Source organism: Helianthus annuus, chromosome 12, assembly GCF_002127325.2.
Source record: "Helianthus annuus cultivar XRQ/B chromosome 12, HanXRQr2.0-SUNRISE, whole genome shotgun sequence".
In the NCBI taxonomy this organism is placed as follows: Eukaryota; Viridiplantae; Streptophyta; class Magnoliopsida; order Asterales; family Asteraceae; genus Helianthus; species Helianthus annuus.
This window is the reverse complement of record NC_035444.2, coordinates 31,453,764-31,471,911: the sequence shown is the minus strand read 5'-3', so window position 1 is coordinate 31,471,911 and position 18,148 is coordinate 31,453,764. Positions and strand designations below refer to the sequence as shown.

At 34.7% G+C, this 18,148-nt stretch overlaps 1 protein-coding gene across 1 annotated transcript; it reads left to right on the top strand.

Moving 5' to 3' along the window:
- Positions 1 to 84: 84 nt before the first annotated feature.
- LOC110894497 (peroxidase 11) lies at positions 85 to 2,192 on the top strand. Its single transcript, XM_022141719.2, has 4 exons — positions 85 to 346; positions 503 to 694; positions 773 to 938; positions 1,584 to 2,192. The coding sequence occupies exons 1-4, from the start codon at positions 128 to 130 to the stop codon at positions 2,006 to 2,008; spliced, it is 1,002 nt and encodes a 333-aa protein (XP_021997411.1). The 5' UTR covers positions 85 to 127; the 3' UTR covers positions 2,009 to 2,192.
- The last annotated feature ends 15,956 nt before the right edge of the window (positions 2,193 to 18,148 follow it).

Genomic DNA, 18,148 nt, shown 5'->3' with positions numbered 1-18,148 from the left:
CTCTCTTGACTAAAAACACATTTTCACATTTAAAAGCCACATATTATCACCCTTATATAGCCTCAGTCCCAACCATTTTTCATTAACTACCACTCAAGAAACTCTAAATCAAGATCAAACAAACACCATGCAAATCATATCAACCATCTTCATTCTTTCATTTTTCACCATATGTTGCCTCAAATTCATGCATGCAGCTGACCCACCATTATCTTTAGATTACTACAAGTCTTCTTGCCCAAATGCAGAAGCCATTGTTAGGAAAGAAATGGAGTGTGCTGTGCTATCTGATCTCAGAAATGCCGCTTTGATCCTACGCTTACACTTCCATGACTGCTTCGTGCAGGTGTGTTCATGGTTCGGTTAGAAACCCTCCAAACCAGTCATAGATTTAGTTTCAAAGATGGTTTTTTTCCTTTTTTAATACCGTTTCGAAGCTAATGATTTGGTTTTTAACTATCGAAACACAATCGTTTCTCTAATCTTTCTTGATTTAATCTAGGGTTGTGATGGATCAGTGTTGCTAGATGACACATTCACTTTACAAGGAGAAAAGAATGCTCCCACTAATTTAAATGCTTTGAAAGGTTTTGAAATCATTGATAGGATAAAGAACAAGCTTGAATCTGAGTGTCCTAACACAGTTTCATGTGCTGATATTCTTACATATGCTGCAAGAGATGCAACTGTGTTGGTAAGTTGACATGCTAGTAATCTAGCAATAAAAAGTTGTTTATTTTAATGATATTGTTTTATGTTACTTTGGGTATAGGTTGGTGGACCTTATTGGCATGTCCCGGCTGGAAGAAAAGACTCGAAAACGGCTAGCTTTTCGCTTGTGGAATCGAATATTCCTGGTGCGAATGACGGCCTTCTATCGATCATTGCTAAGTTTATGTATCAAAGCCTCTCGGTCACCGATATGGTGGCACTTTCTGGTAAGAGAACTTTTGTAAATGTATAAATCGAAGGGCGTGTGTCCGGGTTGTGTTTTGAAAGTCATTATCTGATTGTTACATTTTCAAGGGTTTTTTTTTTATATATCAATATCATTCCACACGAAAAAGGGCAATTACAAAGCAATGGCAGGTAGTCGGGCAACAAGTTGCGCCGCCACCCACTTTTGAAATTAGTTCCTAGTGTTTGTGTTATACATAAAAATTCTTTAATAATCACAAACCCTTAAACACCATATCATTACAACTTTAAACAATAGAAGCACATCAAATAAACACTATTTGTTAGGACGTCCACGCCCCTCATAATTAAACAACTAATGGATTGATGTTTAGCCGATCAGAATGTTGTAAATTGTTTTGAAACGACATAAATGAAAGTTAGGGGCAGACCAAGTGATTTTTATGCTAAAGTGAAATTACCCTTAATTACTAGTATGGATTATTATCGACCAATGAGTCATAATTTGGAATACTAAAATCCATATTTGCTAATTTTTAAACAATATTGTGAGAAAATATATATTTGACACTAAATATGCTTGTGCATTAAGCTCATGCTAGTAATTCTTTAAACTTGAACAAGCATTGTTTATAACATTATGAAATGATCAAAACATGTACAAGGTGCTCACACAATCGGGATGGCGCGTTGTACAAACTATCGAGAAAGAATCTACGGAGATTACCAAGCAACTTCAACTATGGGTGATATCGCGGAATCACACCTCAAAACTTTAAAGGCAACATGCCCGGCTGCAGGAGGAGGAGACAATAACGAAGCCGCAATGGATTATGTTTCACCTAATCTTTTCGACAACTCGTATTACCACATACTTCTTAGAGGAGAAGGTCTTCTTAATTCTGATCAAGAACTCTATTCTAGCATTCTTGGAGTCCAAACAAGGAAGCTTGTCAAGCAATATGCAGAAAATGCAATAGCCTTTTTTGAACAGTTTTCTGAGTCTATGGTGAAACTGGGAAATATTACAAATCCTGAGACTTATGTTGATGGTGAAGTTAGGAAGAATTGCAGGTTTGTGAACACATAAAGATGATGATTAACTAGTTAACTTGTGTTGTTTCATATTCATATATTCATGTGTTTTTATAATTTGAATTTGTGTCATTTGTACGATGTATGAGACCATCTGCAATAGGAGGCTCACGGACTATTTTAAAATGGTTTTTGAATTGTAATACTAAGAAAATGTAATTTTTTTTACAATTTCTTTATTAAGTTTCCTAATTAATTTCTTGTTATTTCTATATAAAACCTTGTTATGAATATATTTATTATTAATGTGGTTATCAACACCTAAAATAGATTAGGCTTGTTCCACAAGTTTTTCTCAATTATATATAGTCTTTTATTCCTACGAGGTAGAGGTAAGGCTGTCTACATCTCACCCTCCTCAGACCCTACCTTAGCTTTGCTATTGGTGGGATATACTGAGTATGATGATGATGATGATATCTCTTGTAATAGACATCTCAATAGGGGTGCTAAACGGGTCGTGTTCGCGGGTTGGCGGGTTCAACCCGACCCGAACCCGAAAATTTTACACAAACCCGAACCCGACCCGAACTCGAAAATCGTATCATACAATAGAACCCGAACACGACCCGAAGTTTCGTGGGTTGACCCGAACACGACCCGTTCAACCCGAATTTTTTTATTTTTTTTCTAAATTAATATATTAAAATAAAATTTTACTTAAAAAACACAAATGTATATAATAATTTCATATTTAAATTATAAAATCTATGTTAATTTCTCTTTTTAAGTTATAATCATTGCATAAAATACACACCCCATTTAATTTATAACATACAATATATTGTAAAAAATATAATATAGTGTAAATGTGTTAAGCGGGTCAACCCGCCAACCCGACCAGGTTGACCCGAACCCGACTCGTTAACCTAAACGGGTTCGCGGGTTCAACCTGAAACTGACCCGAACCCGTTTAGACTAAACCTAAACCCACGAATTTCGTGTTAGGTTCGTGTCGGGTTTTCGGGTCGTGTCAGAAATTCACGCCCCTACATCTCAATCAATAAGATCAATCTCTTTCTCCATATTGTTCTTTATATTCCTTTTGCTATTAGGCTAGTTTCACAACACGTTATCAGCACGAAAGTACTCTGTCCAAAATCCTAATTGTTTGAGCCGCCACCGCACCTACTATATGGTTGAAGATTACTCCAAACAGAGCCTTTTCTCTTGTAAGTTATTTTTATTATTTACCTTCAAAGCTTGTAATTCATATTTACCTATAAAAGTTTCAAGTTCTGGAGGTGTGCTTGAAACCAAATAGGGTAAAGATCTTACTTTTACCTGCAAAAGTTTTTGACTTCTTACATACCAGCACCTCTATTAGTTCTATGATTATTTGACTCCAAAGCTTATTAAATGAATTAAATAGTTAATAATACTAATATATTACAATGAGATTTCATAATTAGTGATTCAAATAAATATCTTATATGAGATTTCGATTATAAATATGTGATCTATATTTTTATCACCCGACTGTCACAACCGGACACCATGTGGCGATCACCTTGTCATTCAAAAATATATATCATAGATTATGAGGAAGTATGTTAGAAAAAAATAATGAGATACCTCTAAATAAAATTGGATAAATATCATGATATATGACGATTATGAAACTATTTAATTTGGTTCGGTGAAACTTTATAACCTCTTCAATAATTTTGTAGTCAATTGGATTTGTAATTTTTTTTTAAATATGTATCTCATAAAATTATAGTTTCTCTTTAAGCAATTTTTCTAAAATAGAAAGTCTAGAATTATATATCAATTTTGTTACGAGATGTAATTTCGTGTCAAATAGAGTCAAAATCATTTTATTGTTATTGAAAAATTATTTATAAAGATTTTATTTCCTTTACAACATTCAAAGCAATTATTTTCTTAGCTAAAAGAAAAAGATAAACATGAAGGTATTCGCCTACTTATTTTAAGTGATTATTTATTTTATAATCAGATAAGTTGTTTTAAAATAGCAAATGGATATGTGAAATTAAAGTTTCCACACTAAGGATATGTTTCGCTTGATTAATCTTTTATTAAATTATTTAGCATAAATAGTTTAAAAGGTGGTCATCAACTCAATATAATTTTAAGATGGATTTTGAGCTTAGTATACTACCGTCTTTGTTAATGTACTAAGTTGATTTATATTTGCTTATGTTTCAAATTTGAGTGAACCATGGATAATTTAATATATAAATTATGTATTTGTTTGTACCTGATGAAAGATCTTATTTCATAAATCATAGATATTTTTAATTGGTGAAAATTATTATAACTCGTTTTATAAGTTACCTGACTTAATGTATACATTGTATTCTATAGCTATTATTTACTTATAGCTAGTATTAAATAGAATAATTAAAACCAAAGTTTGGTTTGTTATCACCATTATGAAAAGTGTCATACTCTCAAATCTCATTATCAAATTATAAAAGGTCGTAAGATGTTAGGCTGAATCTTATATGACTTGTGCATTTAATTACTTCTCAATTTGTGTTAAGCAAAGTGAAGATTATTTACAAAGAAAAAAAATGTTTGTCACACTTGAGACAAATGCTCACGAAGTAGAAATATCATTATGAGAGTTATGAAAAAGTTTGAAATGATTTTATACTCGTGTGACCAAGTAAATAATGAAAAGCTATGAAGCTTGTTCTGGTTATTCCATTCCTGAAGTAAATACGATTATATAACGATCATTGAAAATGTCGTGATCATGGACACAATTGAGAAATTTGTAATGACGGTCATGTTAATAATGAGATTGACTATCAGAATGTTATGATAGCCAAGTTAATAACGAGACTTACTATCGGAACTGTAATAATGATCATAATGAGATAGATCACTAGAAGTGACAAATTATTGGAGTGCTTGATTATATAAGAATAAAATGTGAAAAGGATAAAAGTTACATAACATGATAGTTGCAATGATATTGCGTTGTTCTCTCGCATAATGTAACTAATATACATATGATCGTAAACCAAAAGTTTATGTATCATGATTATTTAATTAGTTGGCATGACCGGTTAGACCACACCGAGTCGATGATATTGTGAAACTTAACGAAGAATCAAAAGATTCTTGCTGACAATTAAACTTGTCATTTTTGCTCTCAAGTGAAACTAATGATTCACCAATCAAGGTAGGGTAAGAATCCCTAAATATTTTGGAAGTGATTAAAGGATATGCATATCCTAAACATGATACCATTTAGTGTTTTAAATCGATGCATCGTCTAAATGGTTATCAAATCCACAACCTTAAGTTTGTGTGATTATGGATTAGCTAATGGGATCACAAGAATATTATTAAGATTGACATATTTATTTCAGTTGTAATGTAATAGTGAATTAGATTCCCAAGTTATTGATTATCATTGGAATACATGTTTTGTATAGACGATCGCTAAACGTCTATGATTGGTTGCAAAACCTATGATCATGAGAGTAGAAGTTCATATGTTATGGAAATGTTATTTTACATGCAACATTAATTCACATCAAGCCAACAAGTTATAATACTTTCTCCCCGTATCATTGGTTTTTGGTCAGTAACCAAAGATGTCCTATCAAAGATTTTGGTTGTGCGACACATATTGAAATTGATCCACCACGATGCACAAAGATGGGACCTTAAAAAGTGGTTGGGAATATATGATAATGAATAGAGCCATTTGACGAGATATATAATTACGGCTCAATTATTTGATATCCATATCAATGGATTAACATTCCCAACATCAGGGGGAGATAAAAAGCAGTTGGAAAAGAAATGAGTTGGTATGAATTATCATTGATCCTCAAAAACTAAAAGTGTGAACCAGAAGTTCAGATAATAACTCATTTACAACGTTTAGCGAATCTATTACCAGACACATTCACTGACCTTAAAGAGGTGATTTATATCACATATACCAACTGCTAATGCTCCAATTAAGATGAGTGTCCGAGAAGGACAACCACATATTTGTGATGAGTCTATTGCACGTCTAATGCGTGATAGACTAATCGATTCCAATAGTAAAATTCCTCGAAAGTTGGAGCAAGTAATTAAGATGGTCAAGTCGGGGTTATATTAACAGGGTCTCCTGAAGAGACATTAGACATGATGGTTCTAGAAGAACCTCAGGTACCTGAAAATAAAGAGATCTCATTATATTGTATCATGTTTATGAAATATATGGAATCGAAACAAAATCAACGTCGTCATACTGTTGTATATAATATAGCGCTTGAAGTGATGAGGATCAAAATTTAAGATCTGCCTATGAGAAATGATTGGCCAAAATGGAAAGACGCAAATGAGGCAGAGTTAAATTCTCTATTAAAATTGGACAGTTTTCGGACCAACAGTCCGTACAACTGAAGTTGTAAAACATATTGGATTCAAATGGGTCTTTTATGTGAATCATGAATTGAATTCGAATTACGTGATATAAGACAAAATTAGTGGCACAAAATATTTGAAAAGACTCATGATTGATGATGAGGAGACACATTCTCCAGTGGTGGATACATTGACTTTCCAATATCTTATTAGTCTGGTAATATAAAGAGTGAATTGACATGCGTATTAGAAATGTTATGTATCATATTTGATACTGAAAGTTTACATGAAAGTCCTTGATGGATTTAAATTGTCAAATTCATGTATATACTATCGAATTGAATATAACTGGAACTCCGCATCTAAAGCAATTGAGTGCTTAGAAGGTTAACTTAACCATCTTATGGATGTAATTCTTGTGCACCAATAAACGTACATAGAAAACTTGTACATTGTGATTATAGCATTTCAATGTACAGTGTACAAGCATGGTACAATATGGATTTTATAAATGAAGCAAGTGTTCAAAACAGCCTTACATATAATATAAAAATCAATAAGGAGGTTTATGTAACAGAACTCCTAATAAAGTATATGCGCATACATTGTTCAAAGTGAAAAGAAGTATGTGAATGATGGTAAATGCCTGAAGCATTGGTTTCAAAACCTCATGAATGTATCTTTATAAACTTAAAAAGATAGCATGGATAAAATAGTCGGGTTGGGCGTTGTACAATTCATGAGATATTCTAATAAAGAGCAATATGAGTTTGATAATATTATCCCTCTTTATCAAAAGTCCTCTCCTAAAGTTCATTATAATCGCAGTTTATAGTGATGATGTCTAGCACCATCGAGAGTAACTGTCAAGCTTTTAGAGGGGGAAATTTGAATGACCATGGCACAGTCTAGTTACTACTCAACCTGCAGTTCGAGTATATTTGTGATCGTATTTTTATCCATCGATCAAACTACATCTAGAAGATGTGAGGACATTTTAGTATAGAAAAAGCTCAACCTTAATGTATGTTAAGATTGTTCAGTCACTTATTATAAGAATGACTATTATAATCTCGTACCAAAGTAGAGATTTTCAGTCTAGAAGTACCATAGTTATGCATATGTGCATTAATATGATTTGCTAGATATGTATAGTTATAATATCTTCCATTTGAGCTTATTGTCATGATATAACATTTGTCAAGCGAAGAGACATTGGAATGAGTTCAAAGAAATATTTCAGGTATAAACGATATTTGATTATATTTTACTAACCCATCAAACAAGTTTGGTTAGTCTTGTAGATGCAGGAATCTAACAAAATACAATCGTGGATATATGATATTTTGAAAGGAGGTACCTAAAGTCTCGTTAGAAGATTATACAACATTGCTCAATATAAAGGATTGCACATTAAGGGATCGAGCGACAAATTATTGGCTACAAAAGCTTTGTTCGACTTTCAAGGAACATGGACACACGTCAATTAAAGGATACATGTTAAAATGAGGGGGAGGCTTATTAAAGTTGCACTCTTTTTCCCTTGACTAAGTTTTGTCCCGTTTGGTTTTCTTGGTAAGGTTTTTAATGAGGCAACATACCTGATCCAGAAGTATCAGGGGGAGGTAATGCGCATTACACGCTGCACTCTTTTTCCCTTAGCTATGGTTTTGTCCCATCGGGTTTTCCTAGCAAGGTTTTTAACGAGACAGCATCAAGCGTATTATGTTGATAACCAAGGGGGAGTGTTATGAATATATTTATTATTAATGTGGTTATCAACACCTAAAATAGATTAGGATTGTTCCACAAGTTTTCCTCTATTATATATAGTCTCTTGTATCTCTTGTAATATACACCTCAATCAATAAGATCAATCTCTTTCTCCATATTGTTCTTTATATTCCTTTTGCTATTAGGCTAGTTTCACAACAAACCTTAATTTATTTATCTTTCTTGTGACGTTCTATTGACAATTTTTTAGTAGCTTTAAGTTATAGAAATATATCTTACATGTGGGTAATATACGAGAAACGGAAAAAAGAATATTAGACTTACAAAATTGTGACATGTGACACTCTTAGAATGTAAGAGTGTAATATTCACTTGATGATTAACAAATGGTTACAATCTCTAAATATAATAAAAAAGGCTATCACATAAGTATGGAAACTATCATATGCTATTAATCAGGATATTACAAAATGATATGCGCAATATACGCCAATAATACCTGTTTTGGTTAAAAATTGATTTACTTAACCAAGTTTAGAAAATGAGGTGAGGTGCTTAGAAAAATCATCAGATTTACGTCGATGATCCTGAATTGTTGATCAGGATCTTAAGTTATAAAAACTGTTTGTAAAGGATTTATGAATGAATGCAATACAAATATGATAAACACAATAGATTTGATAGGGAAAAAACCCTTGATCTTCTTCTTGAAGATGATCTCCAGCACAAAAAACCCTAGGAGCGGGAAACTACACAGCTCCACTAATATTAAACTTGTAAAAGAGTATAAATGTGAGACTTGATCGATCAAACTAGGTGTTACAACGATTATGTGATTGCGAGTTGTGTAGAGTGTTTTTAGTGAGTGCATTGTATCCCTAAAATGATCTGATCAAGCCTTTTTATAGTGTAATACAAAATATGAATCCTAACTAAAATTCTAAGAAATTCGGGATCATTAAGAGAACAAGTCAGTGACCGTTGGTAGCACCTAGCTCTATTTCCACACGCTTTCTTGAGCTACCTTCGCAATAATTCAGGTGCAAGCCATCCACTAGCCGTTAAAAAAAAGAATATCCCTGCAAAATATTTCCTCAAAGATAGAAGCAACTGATTAGCAGCAACAACGTTCATGATCCATAGTTATATCAAGATCCATATCAGGATTTTATCGGTCATTAATAAACAACAGGATCTTGACTGTCGAAATTCTACCCCAAATAATTACCCCCAAATTTTACAGCTGTGGATAACAAGTGTGAAATTTCAAATATTTTCAAAAGTAAATATGTGGATGAGATTAAAGGATTAACCTCGACCCCGATTACCCATGCGATTAGACTTGCTAGGAGAATCATTATAACTACCAGAGCAATCTTTACTCTTCGTTCATTATAACCCCCCCCCCCCCCGGAGGTGAAAAATTAGGTTAGTTTCTCTCTCTGTCTTCCTTCTTTATTTTCTAAGTTTCTTCGAATTCTTTATCGATGGCCAAGAAAACTGTTCGATCCTCTGAGGTTCCCGAGTTCTCCGACCGGGAAATACTAAAGCCCACTAAGGAAGAACTCTATACCTTTGATAACCAGACCATTGGCTATCTCGTCCCCTCCCAGTTCCTACCTGGAAGCGCCGTCATTCGACCCTTTGATTCCCACAGCAAAGTTGACCTCAATTCTGAAACTTGGGTTTGTTTTCCGTTTTCCCCTTCTCCATCGGTTTCACTTTCCCATTCTCGCTACTAGTGAATGAATTCTTTAGTCTGACCCAAGTCTGCTACTCACAAGTCATGCCCTTTTTGTGGAGAGTTCTCTTTGTTATGGATAAGCTCAACCAGAAACACTTCCTTAACATCACAGTCTCTGAACTTGCCAATGTTTACAAACTACAGACCCATGGAGCCAGTCGGTTCACGGTTAGAGCCAAACCCGGGAAATACCATATTGTCGTTAAAACACAACATAATGAATAAGACTGGAAGACTAAATTCTTCTTTGTTCGTTGAGATTCCCTTCCCAATGGCCAGTCCTTGCCTACCCATTGGAATCGTAAGGTAGGACTCGCTAGGATCCTAGTTCTTGATAAACATAAGTGATACATTGTTTCTGCTACTTCTTATTTTGTCTGTGCAGCTTTTGATCTAGAAATTCATACACCTGCAACACAAGAGACAAGAGACAAAGTTTCAAAGGTGTTAGCTTTACCAGAATCAGAGAGAACTTTCCAGTTGGATCCAACCCTCCAAGCAGCCAGCTTCCAATCCCAGACCTCAGAGTCCATAATGTCTTCACGTGAAAGTTTAATCCTTTTGAGTTCCCTTCTTGTCATAGGATATTCCAGACCTTGATTTATCATAACAGCTGCAAGAAGCCCAAAAGCCATAAGGAAGTTTGATCTTGATAGGATCCTAACCTTCGTTCAGAGTGATGCCCATGTCAAGCAAGAGAGCCCTGCTGCTTCTGCTCCCAAACCTCGAGCTCTTCCCATGCGATCCAAGGCCACTTCGATTCAAAAATGTAAGGGCCTAAAAGTGATGGACCTAGAAGCCTTCGAAAACCTGGAGCCTGTGGAAATCACTAAAAAAATCCAAAACATGCAAAGTGTGGTAAGTATAAATCAATACTTTTGTTTAAAAATTCCTAATATACACTAAGGGTATGCTTGGTAAAAGTAGGGGTGAGCAAAAGTAAAAACCCGACCCGACCCGACTATTATCCGACCCGACCCGAGAACCGATCAAACATAAAATACAGAACCGATTCACTACCCTAAATATAGGGTCAGTTCCGGTCCATAGGTACAAGTCGGGTTTTACCATGAAAAGAACCGAGAACCGACCCGACCCTATTTTATAAGAAAAATTGGAACCGATCTAAGTACCTAGGTACTTGGGTTCGGGTCGGGTTGGGTATATTTTCGGTTCGGTTCTCGGTTATTTTCGGTCCGGACCTAAACTTGCTCACCCCTAGGTAAAAGTAGCTGGTGGCTGAAAGCTGGTAGCTGTAGCTGGTGGCTGTTGACTGAAAGCTAAACAAATACGAGGAGTACAAATGCAATTAATTATATATATATATATATATATAGGCTAAGTATCTATGGAAAACCCATTTAATCAAGAAAACTTGGCAAACCTTAATTGTGTGGTCAAGATTGATCCACATCATCTTTTTAAAACACATGTTAAAAGGGCATATTTGTCATTTGATCAAGCTATCATTTCACTTTTCTTCCCAATCCCATCAACTCATTTATTACCCATCATTTCATTCTCCCTCTTTCTTCTTTCTTCTTCTTTTAGAATTCAAAAAATATCATTCTATCTCTTTCTTCTTCTTCTGTAAATTCACCATCATCATCATCATCATCATTCATTCTCTCTCTCTCTCTCCATGTTTCAAAATAAACACCAAGAACACGCACAAAGTTGTTGTTTATGAGGGGAGAAGCTGATATGTTTAGAGAGAGAAAGCTGTTTTCTAGAGTGAGAAACAACAATCTTCATCATGTTCATCAAGAACACCAAGAACACGCATACAAGTGTGTGTGTGTGTGTGTGAGAAAGAGAGAGAAAGTTGTTGTTTATGGTGGGAGAAGTTGTTGTGTTTAGAGAGAGAAAGTTGATTTCTAGAGTGAGAAACAACAATCTCCATCATCTTCATCAAGAACACCCAGAACACATATACAAGTGTGTGTGAGAGAGAAGTAAGTGTTTTAACATGTTCATCGTGTTCATCTCTTGAGTTTCTTGTCTGAATGGTTTTTTGAACTTTTTGTAGTGTTTATTTTGAAAATCATTTCATGCGTGATTTTTTTTTTTTTTGTTCAAATGGTTGTTAATAAGTTTTTGTGTGTGAGAGAGAAGCAAGTGTTTTAACATGTTCATCGTGATTATCTCTTGAGTTTCTTTTCATAATGGTTTTTTTAACTTTTTGTAGTGTTTTATTTTGAAAATCATTTCACGCATGATTTTTTTGTTCAGATGGTTGTTAATAAGTTTTTATGTGTTCGAAGTGTTCTAGTAATGGTTAAATGTTCATGTATTTTGCAGGTTTTTGATGGTAGATAATTAGTTTGAAAATTCATGTTAAATTTCTATGTTGTATTTCTCTCTTCAAAGTGTATTGATATTTTTTATGAAGATTAATGTTAAATTTCTAAATTGTTTGTCCAACGATTTTGAGTTAATGATTGCTTTTAGTTGTTACATGTGTTACAACGTTAAAGTTACACATGAGTATAGTTGTTACATGTGTTACAACGTTAAGGTCACACATGAGTATACACGTTATACGTCTTTCATATAGTTGTTACATGTGTTACAACATTAGGGTTACACATGAGTATGCATGTATATATTTTCATAAGTTTAAAGGTTTACATTTTTTTCATTTCTGCATGTGTTCAACATATATTGCCCCGAAGTATAACACATGTTACAACATACAGGACAAACATTTTAGAATGTAGCTGGCAGGAATGTAGCTAGCAGAAGTGTAACATATGTAACAAAATAAAAGGATAAATAGATTGTATATATTATAAAAAAACATTACCATCAAACTTAAACTTAACATAAGTGTTTTATATGAATTTAAATATATAAAAGCATCCAAAAACTATCATACAGGACAAACACTAGAGAGGTAACACATGTATAGCCACATTACACATGTTACATAGGAGATTAATAAGTTTTAACTATAGAAGATTAATATTGATGTACTTGTTTTGTTCACAGGTGAAAAGATGTTTTATGTTCAAGATGAAGATGGTTATCAAGAAGCGATGCCCGCCGAAGGATTAAAACGCACCATCAGGTTTTCATGGTGACGATGGTGTGTTTTTTGGTTGGCTGCTATGTGTTGTGAAGATGGATGTTGTTGTGAATACCATTTTTAGAAGCATTACAACTATTGATATAAAATTCATTTTTATTTTCATTGTTAGTATGCCCATTTTTGGATGAATATGGATGTTGTTGTGAAGGCAATTTTTTTTGGATGCAACAACTATATGTAACATGTGTAACCTTGACGTTGTAACACATGTAACACCTATATGTAACATGTGTAAGATGGCTTACATTTGTGTTAATAAGTTTAACACATGTTATATGTTTAAGTTTTTATAAAAAAGTTAGTTACCTTTAACTATGATTGTAATGTGTGCAATTACTAACAACCCATGATGAAAAGTGACTTTTGTTTTGATTAACATTTGTAACTGGTGTTGGACGTAACATGTGTAACCTATTTGAGAGGTAACTAACTAATAGCAAAGAATGACCTGATAAAATATTGGTCATATCATTCCTTTGGTACATGTGTTACATACGTTAAAAAGGAAACGTTACATATGTACAATGGTTTTTATATATGTAACATGTTTAATGAAAAATAATAAACTACTATTAAACGCATGAGCTATTGAGTATCATTAATTAGAAAGTCAAAACATCTAACACATTACAATCATCTTAAACATTACAATCTAAAAAATATTACAATCTTAAAGAATACTTGTTTACCAATTGACGTGACATTTTGGATGATGTAATGCAGTTACATATGTAATTTAACTAAGTTTTAATTGGCACCTAAGGTTGCACATATGTAACACATGTTTTTTAACATGTGTTACACTAGAGGGTAACACATGTATAGTCATGTTATACATGTTACATACAGTGTTTACACGTGTTACAACATCAAGGATACATATGTTTCATATAGTTTTTACAACCAAAAATGGCCTTCACGACAACATCCTTCTTCATCCATAATGCAACATGTGTAACAATGTCCAAAATTGTTGCTTCGTTTCTAGTATATAACGTGTGTGACATGGCGATCGTCAGAAAACACATAAAAGCCACATGTAACTTGTAACATGATATAGAACCAAGTATCGGTTTACTATGGATACGATGTAACACATGTTACAAACAACATGTAACATGTGTAACAATGCTAAAAAGTGTTGCATTTATTGTATAACGTGTGTGGCATGACGTATATCATGTAAAAAGTGACTGTTATGCATATTTACGGGTTGAGATTTTATAAAAGTTAGTTTCCCTATCCCACTATTGAGATTTTATATGCACCCGAAGTCCTATTTTTCCCAACCTCGCCATTAGATTTTATAAAAGTTAGTATCCCCAGTTATATTACATACATAAAAGGAAGTTGATTTTAGATCAATACATAACCGACATGTGTATTGTTCAAATTGCTAGTAATGTATGCAACTACTGAGAATGTGGGACTGGTTGTCACACCCCGATTTCCACGTGTCTCACCGGTGGGCCCGGTGGGGGATTACCGTGACGATGTTGGCAACAATATAGTCAAACCACACAATTATATAATGCACAGCGGAAGCATAAGATAAATATATTTCAACCTCTGATCATAATATCAATGTATTACAGAGTTGAATATCCACAGTGGATCGAAAATAAAAGTAAGGTATTGTTCCATTAGATACTGCAATCAAGCTTGCGAGGCTTTTCCCGACGCTAGGGAGCTAATACCAGCCAATTACGTTTAGGTACCTGCACTTAATCTTTTTGGGGAAAATACGTCAGTTTACACTGGTAAATACATTCAACTGACACATTTGAAAATGTTTATTAAAATTGATTTGAATGCACAAGGCACAAACTCTTTTATAACTTGGGAAAATTCATAATGATCTTGTGAACGTTTTACATGTTCTTTTATGCGTTCAGTAGCCCGGGTCGTGCCGGGTTAAAGATTTATAGACACACCACGTTTGCGTAAAACCGTAGTATGAAAACCAACGGCTACGTCTTTTAGTTTTAATGTCGACACTTTATACCGGGTGTACGCCTACACCGGGATGTCGATGGTCGTGGCCATTTCGTAAAATGATGCCGAGGATATCCGGGACAACGGTCATTAAACCCCCCAAAGGCTTATAAGCAACAAAACTGTTTAAATGAGCCGATCATATTTAATCAATTAACCACCTAAGCGATGGAAGTATATAATGCTCAATCAAGCGGTATTAATATACCGTAACCCAAGCCCATATAGGGGAAATAAGTTAAAGTATTTACCTTTGCAAGTATTAATCCTTAATTTAGATCAAGTCACCTATAGCTTTTACTGGGGCTCCTAATCTGGAACGAAGGTTTTAATTAACCTCTTAGAATCCTAACGGTCCTTGTATTAGCCGTAGCTTAAACCGGTTGATTCCGATATATAGATATGGTTAATTCGCACGAAGAGGCGAAAACCGAGAATGGAGTATGATTTGGACCCAACAAGTTCAGTGACTTGTTTTATATGGGTTTATTGTTCATACTCGGGATTTTGGGGTTCAAATAATATAATTTGACCCGTATCGGCTATTGCACGAAAACTAGTTCCATGAGCCGTACCGTGTGCGCAAATAGGCGAAACGGTTAACCATATGAGTCGTACGTTTATTTCCTAAGTCAATATGCCTTAAAAGTATTTTGGTATCAGTAGGATACCTTCCGTAGTGCCCGTAACGAGTTTAAGTTAATATTATGCCCCGTAGGGGCTTTTCGGTCATTTTAAAGACTTTAAAAGGGCTTTTCGAGTTCTACAGGAAATCTGAGTTTCCCGAACAGCTTATAAAGCTTAAAATACTTTATTTATTATTTAAAACCAGTAGCAACTGGAATCGGGTCAAAAGACCTTGTAGAACTCCCGTTTTGGCCAAAAAGGGCATATTCGGTATTTACCGAACCGTAGCCATAACCGCAGGTTATGAGCAAGGTAAAAATTATTAAAAATCTTTAAAATTCCCAAAATATTATTTTACCACAGTGGGTAAAGGTTTTGGTGACGAAAACTTGGGTTAGATGGGCGTTATGCTAATTGCGCCGTTAATTACAAAACTTTCTTAAAAGTGCGCCTTTTAGCATAACTCTCATTCTAGGCCTCGGATTGACGTGAAACTTTAAGGACATGCTTATAATTTAACAAGCAAGGTTCTGGTCCGTTCACGTGTCCGAAATACTCGTTTTAATTTTAAAAGGCCGTTACGGTCAACTTTTAGGCGAATGACGAAAATACGTAAAGGACTCGGATAACTCATGAACCGACCACAGAGGTTTATACCCACATGTGACCTGGTCCTAAGAGAGTCCTAAGGTATATTTATACCTCACTAAAACGGGTCAGAACTGAAGTCAAAGCAAAAGTCAAACTTTTGCGATATTCGGCTCCGAACCGGTTCTATATAGTAAATGATCGATTCAAACGAGCGCAAACAGGTTTATATACTTATTATCATGTTTTATGATTGTCAAAACAGGTTCCATAACATATACATTACAGATTATGCTTAAATCGCTAAAATAGCTTTCTGTTGACTTTTTAACCGCACGTTTGACTCGATAATTGACATAGTTAGAGTGGTGATCAGGGGGAACCATTTTAGAGGTTTAATACCCACATAAATACCAACTCATAACCATTTTTGATTCGTCATAAGACTGAACCATTTGCAAGATATTGCAATGACAACCGTTAGTTACGACGGTTGCGTTTATGAGCTATAACTATGGAAATGCAAGACCAAATTGATTGTGAACGACTTACAGAAGTGTGTTCTTGTTTATAGAGCAGAAGAGAATGCTTGGGAGCACTTAGAATGATCAGAGAAGTGAGTTTTGATGTTGTGAATGTTATGAGCACAATGGTGCTATTTATAGCCAAGATCAAGGCCTAAAATCATTACACAACATGCTACTACTGATCATGATGATGGGTAGATGTCCCCTGAGTGATATGGGTCAATTGTAGGGTGCCCATGCCTCTTTGATTAAGGTTTGATCGTTCAAATGGTCCAAAAGCCAAGTAGTTACTACAATTCTGCATCTGGGCACTTTACGCGGCCCGCATGGGAGTTCCCATGCTTTTTAATGCGGGTCGCCTAAAGATCAAATATCAGACGCGAAATAGAGGAGGCTCGCGGCCCACCTCAACTTATGTTTAAACCTTACGCGGGTCGCCTAAGGTTAAGAATTCAGGATTTTTAAATCTTTTTGTAATGATTACAGAATCTGACCATTAATAACGAAATCTTTCGTAATGATTCGCCTGACCTTTCGGTTTTGAAGGGGTAACTTTGCGGTTTGGCCCTCGGTTATTTACCGATAGGGGCCTCGTGTTAATTACCCGCATTATTAAGTCCCCGGTTTATTTATTAATTATATTGGAAAGCCTTAACTTTCACTGTTGACGCTTTTAACCCTTCTTCTACGAATTCGATCGTAACTTTCTCGTTTCATATCGAAACTTCGCGAAATTCATATATATTATTTTAGTGAGGGTATAATACCGTTACAAAGTCTTTGGAACGTTAAAGGGTCACTCAGAGGTATTATTAAACATGTTGACACAGTTAACCCCTGTAGTTTGTAATCTCTCACTTTCTTCCGCGTTTTATTTTTGTACGATCTGTAATTTATTCGATTGAAGGTTTAAGCATTATTTAGGGATACTATACAGTATATTTACCCTTGTTGACATTTATAACCCTCGAATTTACATACTTTCAAGGTTTGTCAAAATTAGTCCTTTATTTATTATAGATGCCACGTGTAAATAAATGACACGTGTTAACACATCATTGGACACAAAAATTCGAGGTGTTACATCCTCACCCCCTTAAAATAAATCTCGACCCGAGATTTACTCAAATAAATAAGGGTATTTTTCTTTCATTGTAGCTTCGACTTCCCACGTATATTCAGGACCTCTACGAGCATCCCATTTGACTTTAACAATCGGTACGTGCTTTCTGCGAAGCTTCTTTACCTGTCGATCCTCAATCGACAAAGGTTTTTCTATGAACTTTAAGCTCTCATCTATATGCACATCTGTGTGTGGAATCACCAACGATTCGTCGGCGAAGCACTTTTTGAGATTGCAGATGTGGAACACATTGTGAATTCCATTGAGCTCTTCAGGCAAGTTCAGTTTATAGGCAACTGATCCGACTCGTTCAATGACCTCAAAAGGCCCTATGTATCTCGGACTCAGCTTGCCCTTCTTGCCGA